At 29.8% G+C, this 10,140-nt stretch overlaps 2 protein-coding genes across 3 annotated transcripts in view; one reads left to right on the top strand and one right to left on the bottom strand.

The window, feature by feature from the left end:
- The window catches only part of LOC107443108 (astacin-like metalloprotease toxin 5), a 25,336-nt gene extending 17,190 nt beyond the window's left edge, over nt 1-8,146 (top strand). For both annotated transcript variants that reach the window (XM_071183456.1, XM_071183455.1), the window contains exons 4-6: nt 2,344-2,458; nt 5,109-5,293; nt 7,863-8,146. In XM_071183456.1, coding sequence (XP_071039557.1) covers nt 2,344-2,458; nt 5,109-5,293; nt 7,863-8,089 — 527 coding nt within the window. In that variant the 3' untranslated portion in view covers nt 8,090-8,146. The remainder of the gene's footprint in view (nt 1-2,343; nt 2,459-5,108; nt 5,294-7,862) is intronic.
- The window catches only part of LOC107443118 (astacin-like metalloprotease toxin 5), a 464,016-nt gene that overhangs the window by 371,151 nt on the left and 82,725 nt on the right, over nt 1-10,140 (bottom strand). The window lies entirely within an intron of this gene.

The following is a 10,140-nucleotide window of genomic DNA, read 5'->3' as shown; positions in this document are numbered from 1 at the left end:
GATTTTCAATATATTTACTATAATATAATTGATATCTCAAAAGATAAACGTTTCACTTGGTTTTAGTTTCATTTGCTGCGAAATTAAAAATGTATTATAGTAAAATGCTTGGTTTAATATTTTTGTTTTCAGTAAGAAATGTGCATATTCCTCCCCCTCCCCCGGAGTAAAAACTACGCGTTTTGAACCAATGCGAGGCAGTTCCAATTCCGGATACGGCTTTATTAGAATTACATTTATTTCAAGATTTTCAATGTTAAGTTTTTTAATCAAATATAATTTTAAACTACTTGTAGAATGTGATGACAAGATAAAAAAAGAAGAAAGCTATGACCAAGTGTTATGGATAAAATCAAATTTTACTCCGTCCTTAACTTTTTTGCTTCTATAAAAATTTGTTATTCGTTGCAAAAATTGTATTTCGTAATGGTAATACAATATTTTAATCATTTAATTTTTGCAATTATTCAGGAAAAGTAAGAAATATCAAACAGATAAATAAACATAAAGTAGCATTCATACAGGTTTAATGTCACATCAAAATATCTGTTGCTTAACTTAATAAAGAACCAAATAATTAAAGATCAATGGGAAAGAATGATTTCCATTTTTCACACAACTGTCCATTTTTCATACAAATGATTATTGTATTGCCATTTGTTGCATTTTAAGGATTGATAAGTTTTAACTCATAGCCAACACGGAAAATTGGCTTTTCTTTAGAGTTAATTCACGTTGAAAATGATATAGGGCGCAAAAACGGTTCTAGACCAACTTGAAATTCATTTTTTTTTCTCAGAATCAGTTTTCAGGGATATAAAGCATTCTTCCCTCTTGATCGTCAGTTTTTTACGTAAGGGTAAAAAAAAATAAAGTAACATAAAAAATGTTAGTTAAACTAAACTAAACTCGACATCCCATAGATGGCCAAGGCTTACTGTGCCCACCTCAGTTTTCTTGACCTTGGGCTCTGGGGTGCAAGAGCAGATATTCCGGTTGGTCCCCAAGCATACTTGGTACTCATTTTATCTACCCCTTGAAAGGATGAAAGACTGAGTCAACTTTGCCCGGTCCGAGGATCGAAATTATATGTTAAGTTATTATTATTAGTTATTATATATTAACGAAAGTATTTGTTTAGCTGAGGAAATTTGTAATTGCTCTAGAAACAATAATTACAAACTGAATTATTTAAGTGCAACATAAGTGCAATTATTTGTCACAGCTGTGTCTCCTTAACCACGTTGTATGAAGAACAACGAAAATAAAACGGTAAATATCATATTTTCGAGAAATGCATACTGTTCAGATCAGTCAGTCAAACAATAATTTTCCATTATTTTATAGACGAAACCCTGGTCCAGCTGCTAATATTTACAAAAATTAAATATTTAAAAATTTTTTGAACACTTTCTATTTAGAAAGTACTCCAATCCTTTTTACCTCTCAATGCCATGTGAAAATACAAGTTTAAACAGTTTGCAGACCACTTGCGAATGAAATTTATTCCCGCATAATCATCATCATCAATGGCTCGACAGTCCAGTTAGTCTTCTCAAGTTAGTCCTCAACAGTCAAAAAGTTTTTTCCAGGCTAACCTTTTTTCTGCGAGCGTTTTACAGTTTTTGTTTTTTAAGACTTTTCTGGGTCATCTATCCATCTCGAATTCGGCCTGCCTCTTTTTCGTGTGCCAACTGGTCTGGTACTCAAAACTATTTTTGTGGTGCAGTCTTCGTCCGTTTTGATAACGTGAATTGCTTGATTTTATTTTTTAATTAAGTTAATAATGCTAGGTTCATTAGATGACTGATAAAGCTCTAAATTTGTTCCTACATAACAGCTAATCGAAATTTATTGTCTGTCAAAATTTTGACGATTTTCTACTTAGCTAGAATAGCAATAAGGTAATAAAAGCCTTGATATTTTTCTGCCCACTAATCTAGATCATATTTGTTATTTATAATAAAAAAAGGTTATTTTTATTTTAAATTTAAATTTCATCCGCTTTTTGACGCATACTTTCAGATACGAAGCGAAAAATTTTTTTTTTTGAAAAGAAGTACAGTTTTCAAGTAGTCTAAAGCTTATAGAATAATTTTATTTTTGCAAGGCATGAATTGAAAAGCATGGAGAACTTCTTTCATAATAAGAGTCTATTACGATCGAAAATTTCAAATGCTTTCGTTGAAAAGTAAGGCACACTAACTTTTTTTTCTCATTTTTTTTACAAAAGTAAAACAGTTTTTTGCGTATTACTATTTGAAAAACGTAATTATTATAAATTTTATTATAGATGAATTTATTAATTTTCATATTTGTATTGTTTTCCCTTCTCATTTACAGACAAAAAGATGAAACTCATTGATGATGCAATCTCTTATTATCGTGAAAATACCTGTGTGAGATTTGTTCCGAGAACTGATGAAGAGTACTACATAACGATATATAATGGATCTAGGTAAATATGTCAGATGAATTTTTCATATTAGTATATCATTTTTCTATGTGCAATAAGTACTGAAAATATTTTTGTATTTCGAAAATTTATTAACACTATTCTACATACCACTGGAAAAAAATCCACCCTTAGATATTTTAATTTTTTTGTTCCGAAAACCTCTAACTTTTTGCAAACTATGTAAAGTCTTAAAATATTCATATTCATCTATTTTAATTCCACTGTACTTAAAGTAAAGGAATGTACAGTAAATGAATGTACATAAAGTAAATAAATGTACATAAAGTAAATGTTCTATAAAGACCCTAACCTAAAGTTCTAGTTAAAACTGAAGCTAAGGAATAATAAACTGGGAGACAGTTTAATATTTGTGCAAAGATAAAGTAAAGATGCTATAGATATTTGAAAAATTGCAATTGAGCTAAAAAAAGGGGCAAAATATCTTTGCTTTAAAAAAAACTTTTAAAGTGCCTATTACCTGGTAAATACAAAGATAATTTTAGTAAGACTGGTAATAGTAATTGGTAATAATTTTAATAACTGATAATAATTTTCTGGTAAATAATTTTCGATTGTTAGTTCTAAAATTATAATTTGTAAATATGTAGCAAACAAATATACCATGTGGATCTCTTCAACTGGCAGAAGATGAACTACAAGATGGAAATTTGACATATGGAAAAAAATAACCTTTTTATTTATAAACCTAATATGATAGTTTTTCAAATTATGATTTGTGCAAAAATTATTTCATTTTAATTGCACTTTTGCAATTTTTTTCTAATTTTCTTGCTTTAAATAATGACAAATTATCTATAGTGTTTGTATTTATCTCTTTTGAGGTCTCTACATTTTAAGCTCTCGCTTATGTCAAAAAATAAAATAAAAAAAGAGGGAGGCAGAGATTTTAAATTTTGGATGATTTTATTAAAAATAGAAAAACCCTAACTCAAGTAAGATGAAAATAGTTTCCTATTTGAACTATTATTTTTATAAGCCTTCTTAACCAGTGAAATTACTTCACATTTATTTCCTTGCATTGAACCCAGTAACCTGTATTCCTACTTTTATAGATTTGGGTGATTCTCATGAAATATGACAATTTACAGTCACTTGCACCAAGATCTAATACTAAACTACTAAAAGAGCCTTTTTTAAATTTTTTTTTATAAATAGCATTACTGTTAGCATTTTAAAATGACTTTGCAATAGCATTGACTGTTTTGTATAGTTAAAAAATTTAATTGAGGTTCAAAATTTCGTGTTTCTGGCAGGTCCCAAACAATGTTTCCAATAAGAACTAGCTTCAAAACTTCCCATTAATTTTTCAATATCTAATTTTTAATATCAGCCAGTGTAAGCCTTTCTAGAATATACGCAGAGGGTATTATTTACAAAAACTTCGTTTAAAATTTTTTTCTGTCAATAATTTGCTTGTCCCAAAAAAATCTGTCATTTTCCTGGCTGCCTTTATTTAGCGGTTTATAACCAAAATAGATAGAGCCAGCAATCAATATCTTATGTGAATAGATTGATTAAATACCCTTCTATCTGAACATTTCTTGTTGCATCAATAAAGAACCAACTTTCGGGTTCAAAATCTATTTCAATAATTTTTTCAAGGTGAGTAGGTTTTTGTGTTGTCATTTTCTTGGCTTCTTGAAATTAGTAATAACGTAAACTACATAGATTTATCTGAGTTATTTCAAGATATCCTGTTTTCTGCAGAATATAAACGCCTTAGGCCAAAATATTAAAATAAAGTAAAAATGTATGCTATAAAATGGCGAATTTGTCATTATCCTTTCTGTCATTTTCCTGGCTTATGAATGCCGGGACATTGAAGTGTTACCAAAAATTTTTTTAACTGCTAACACTGTAAAGAGAGGAAGCAAATATTAATCTAACACCAAGTTTATGTATGGTTGTAATAAGATTGAATGTAATCAAAGTTATTTATTTATTTAATGATTGATAATTTCACACAATTTTATTCTGTACATATCAGCAGCAAAACTTTTTTTTGATTATTTCTACAGTAGATAATAGAATTAATTTAAGTTATTCATGGTCCATCTAACATAAAAGCTTAGGTTTTGTTGCTTACTAATAGCTTAAAATGACTGTTTTTTCAAACTTCTAAGCTAATATGTCATTCTCCTGGCATTCAAAATGTGGTGAATTTCTATTTTATTTTTTTTCTTGAGTGAATGTAAATAAACTACACTGCTCTCTGTAAGATATTAATAAATGTTTTACTAAATAAATAAACAAAAAAAAATTTGATTGTTTTGAAGACTTTAAACTTGAAGAAGTGTTTTGGTCCGAATTGTCATGTTTCCTAGGAATCACCCATTTATTTATTTTTCTAAATGCAGATGACTATTATTCAAATTTACGTAAACGTTCAGTTCCTTACGATTAACGTATTAACAAAAAATCGTTCAAAAACTTATAATTACTTAGTTTATAAACATTTCTTTGACTGATATAAACTGATTTTTAAGCTGTTTCATAAACTGATTTTTTTGCGTTGGCGTTTAAAAAATAAGCAATGAGGAATGCGAGGCAATCACGGTAATTATTGAGTGAAGCTTCTTAGTCCTTTAAATAGCTCAGATTCCGAATTTTTTTTTCTTTTTTACTTTAGATGTACCTCATACGTGGGAAAACAGGAGCTTGATAAACAGCCACAGCCCTTATCACTCACAGATGGGTGTGATTATGTTGGTACAATAATGCATGAATTCATGCATGCACTTGGATTCTATCATGAGCATAGCAGATCTGATAGAGATGAATATGTTGAGATCCGCTTAGAAAACGCAGATGAAAGTAAGTCGTTTTCAATTATAATTAATTTAAAGTACAGGCCCCCGATATTCACACAAGGCCTAAATTTCTTTTCAGAAACTTTTGTAGACAATACAATGTATGCGCAATAGACTTAACTATTAATATTCATTATTAAATATACCTTATAACGTTGAAAATGAATGGACTTTATCTGATAAATGCAATTTATCTGAAAAAAATGAATAGTGCACTTTGGCTATTAAATGGACAAGTTTACATAAATGTACCTGATATAGAAAAATTTAAATAAAAATCAATAAAGAATGTGTAAAGAACTTCTAGTTTAAACTGTTTTTATTTCAATAGAACTGAAATCAGCAATTACTATTGATCTTTTAAATAACTGAAAAATACAATTGTCTTTCTACAATGGATAATGGTAAATTTATGCTAAAAAAATCATTTTTTAAACGTTTCTCTCCAAGTGACTAATAGAAAATTTTGAAGGAATTTAATTTTAAAACTGGAATACCCCCACCCCCTAAGTGAAAGAGAGACTCCCTCTAACCTTTTTCTTACTGCTGGAGATCATTCATAATTACATTGGTTACTCGTTGACCCAGTAACAGAAACCTCTGTATTGATCTACTGCACACTGAAAATATTCCATTTTTTTTTGTTAACGAAGTAAAACTAAGGCTATCGAGATCGTTAAGTTGTTAAATAATTGTTTCAAACTTTTAGTGCTTAAAATTGGTACGTTTGAACCATTCTTGAGTCAAAATTTTGGTAAAATTTTTGTACATGAGCAAAAATACTGAAAATATAAAATTTTCTTTCAGCGTCTTCAGCAGGCAGTATTTCGACTAATATGTTTCATTTTCTTTACCTTATTAACGGTTGATAATTTTTTTTTCATCAAATGGCAGGAGCTGAACATTATTCTTAGCCTTAGAAGATGCCGGAATTGTTACTCATTTCGCGTTACCCAGTGGGCACCTGTGAACCAAAGTCACAGAAGCGAGCAACATTACTCACGCTACGCTGCCACAAACCCGTTTATAGGGTGGGCCACATTCACACATCACACACAACTGAGGGCAACATATAGAGAGAGAAACATCCAGGTCCAGAGCGGGATTTGAACCCGCAGCCATTGGCTTTGCCGTTAGGCGCGCTAACCGCTCGGCCACCTGGCCGGCTAACGGTTGATAATAGAACGTATCTTTAATTTCTTGAAACGATCAAGTTCATTATGCATTTTTCAACTCACCATCGTAATTTCAAGTTTCTAAGCAATATAGAGTTTGGGGAGCGAAACAAAATTTGTAAAACAAAACTTAAGAGTGCAATACTTTTAGAACATATTTGAATTTGAAAAAAAAAATTCTTTGTTAATTTCATAAACAAATATGGCACTTTAAATATGCCAATTCTCAAATCTGTAGCTGCATTCCTGCGGTTCCAATGGTATTTTCCCAACAAGTTTAACACCTAATAATTTTCGAACTAACTACTGAATGTTAAGCTCTTCCTTTAGTGCTGATGATGTCCTTTAGTGCTGATGCTTTAGTGTAGTTGTTCAATCAACTCTGAATAGTCCATAGGTATTGAACTACTATAGTATATAACAGTCCAATACCAGAACATATTTTTCAATAAAGTTTATTGCTAAAAGCTCTCTTAATTATCATTGAAGCGATTATTGACGATGTACTTGAAGTAGGCGTTGAGCTGATAACTGAGGTTCTGAAAGAAGAACTGGAACAGAAAAAAGGTGATTTAAAAGCAAAATAATTTCTTTCGTTTGCTTTCTAAATTTCATTAGTACTCGGAAATATCTGTCAAAGAAATATCTATCAAAATCTGTCAGAATGAGTTTAAAAAGCTTAGCGTTCGAGCTATATAATTTTGAATTTTCAAATATTTAAACATTTGTAATTAGTAATATGCTAGTTTTTTTCATTCACTTTCAAAATTCAATAATAATTTGTAACTCTTAATATCTCCACAGAGGAAATTAGTTTATAGGGAATTAGTTTATTCGCATAATCTTTGTGATTTATGTCCCAAAGACAAGGATACGTTTGAAAAATTTAAAAAAAAAATACATATATCACTAGAATTCCATTTAAAACTAGTCATAGTTAGAAGATTAAACCAAGTTTAAATTTAAAAGATAAAAATTCAGGATGCGTCAGAATCAGCACTTGCATTTTGCTTACTAAATGGTTGCTAGTTAAGATTGAAAGTATTTGGAAAGTACTATATGACACGTTTCAACTAATCTGGTTGCTCCACTAAAGTTGAAAGGTTTTAACTTCAGTTGCTAGTTGAAAGCAGGTTGAAAGCAACCGGGCAACCATCATATGACACGTTTCAACTTCACCGAAACCGCTAGTTGCTTTCAACTAGGTTGCCTCGTGTCATATAGCCATTTGCATTTCGAGTGCATTTTTTTCTGCACCTTTGTAATTTCAAGTCGTATAGTTTTATTTTTCGCAGCGAAGCGTAACTGTAAGTTGAACAGCCAAAACAGTACCGGACTTAACAATTTTTGATAGAGATATCATGACATTTTTATTTATTATTTATTTATTTCTTACAGAGATGCATGGACAATTTTTTAAATTATCGAAAGCTTTAGAAGTTCGTTATACTGGATATGACTACGACTCCATCATGACTTATGGCAGCAAATCATTTTCCAATAATGGCAAAGATACTATTGTACCCTTACAAAAGGGCGTGGTTCTTGTAGATGCCTTTAAGAAATTTAAGATGACAAAATCTGACTTAAAAAGAGTCAACAGAATGTACAAGTGCCAAGTTTAAATAATGTTAATCTTCATGTACTGCTTATGAAAGAAAAATAAATTGTTATAAATAGAACAATATCATGTTTATTGTATCTGAAATTTAAAAAAAATTCTTATTAGAGAATTATTTAATACGTAACGTCTTATGAAGCACCAGTTCCGGCATGATACAAGATCTGTATCAGAGTGGATTAAATAAAATACTGCAAGGAATGCTTCAGTGTTTCTGCTATAATACTGGATTTAGTATTTTACCAGAAACGGTGTTTCGTAAACTGGCATCATACTGTTTACAGTATATTACTTCATTAAGTACCATACCACGCCCAGTATGGTACCGGATCAATTTAGTAATATACTAGCACCAGCATTATACTGGAACTAGTATATACCAGTATCATACTTGAACCAGTATTTTATAAGTCTGTATAAATTTAACACGTGTATAGTTTGATACTAATCCAGTTTCATATTGAAATCTTAGTAGACAGGTTTGTATAGGAAAATAAAACATTGATATCAATTGAGAACATCTTTTAAAAAGATTGGAGAGTACATGAGATTTGAAGCATTGATATTATTCAATCCTCATCAGACTTAGGTAATAAATCGTATAATCAACCGTATTTAAGTAATAAATAAAACATAATAGAGATTAATACACATACCAATCAATAAAAGGTGTTTTAAGAAAAGCAATAAATGGAAATATTTTTATAAGACTCTTTTATAAGTATTAAAAATTATGCTAGTAATGTTGGGGATTTAAAAAGACACTTATGTTCCTTACAACAATTTTATTTTGGCTTTAGTAGGACTCAAAATTGATAAACACCGAAAAACACAAATCGGGATCCTGAAATTTTCCATCAATCGACCAAATTAATTTTGTGTTATTGGAGAAAGATTATAATTTTTAGCTAGGATCAATAATACAAAATATGGGCACCTCAAAATCGAATCTATAATATTAACATGTAAGGGTCCTAGATAGAAGTGAATTTTGGCTCAATATTAAATGCCAAAGTTCAGAAATACAAACTGTAGACGCCTCTATATAGTCCTCAAATGAAAGTCTATGAGGACCTTAGACAAAAATGAATCTTAGTCCTTTTAGATTGATATTAAAAGCCACCTTAATGCGAATATGACAAAATGCCGGCAACCCTATTGACCCTATGTTATAAGCCTATTTTGGGTCATACGTATGAATGAGTTATGGTCCAATATTGAGATCCATGAATACCAACATTACAAATAATAGAAATCCCAATATTGGCTATATATTGTAAGTCCATTAGGGACTTTGACAGAAATGTATCAAGGCGTTTATTCGTTTATTTTTATCAATAGGGGAAACTCTATCAATATTGAATTTCAATCAATATTCAAATTCATCAATTGACAAGCTTAGTAGAGATGATTTTTAAATGAATGTTATCCAAGGAGTGACACTCAATAATCCAATATATAACGCCATATTTTTTCTTGAATAATTTTTTTTACCTTAAAAAATTTTAAGACGCAAAACTTGATAACAAAAGACTGTGTAGTTTGCATAAATAAATAAAAAATAATAATTTAACTCCTACAATTGGCATTTACAGCTGTTTACATTATTTAGTTATTAAACGTTACGGGCTGAATTTGCGTGTTGGAAAATTTCTCATTTCTTCATGTTTGTAATTTTTTTTAATTCAAAAATCCAGTATAAAGGTTTTGAAATAAGAACTGCAAGTAATTAAAATATTTTTTGTATCTGTCAACAATCAAATATATGTCAGCAATCATCAGTATTTTATTGTTTGTTGTTTCTGTGGAGAAAAAGGAAAACAATTCTATACACACTCACGTTAGTTTTTATTTTTTCAAATATTGTTATTACCAGCGGGAAGAAAAGTGACGAAAACTAGATTATTCCATCTCAAACTTCATTAAGAAGTGTATTTTGAAACATATTGCTTAAATTTTATGAGTTATTTAAATTCTGACTTTTAATTACACTTAACCATTGTTGTAGCTTCCAACGGAAAAAAACAAGTTCAGACCAGCCTGTATATATATATA

This window comes from Parasteatoda tepidariorum, chromosome 7 (genome assembly GCF_043381705.1).
Source record: "Parasteatoda tepidariorum isolate YZ-2023 chromosome 7, CAS_Ptep_4.0, whole genome shotgun sequence".
NCBI classification, from domain to species: Eukaryota; Metazoa; Arthropoda; class Arachnida; order Araneae; family Theridiidae; genus Parasteatoda; species Parasteatoda tepidariorum.
Note: the sequence above shows the minus strand (reverse complement) of the source record. Positions and strands in the feature narration are given on the sequence as shown.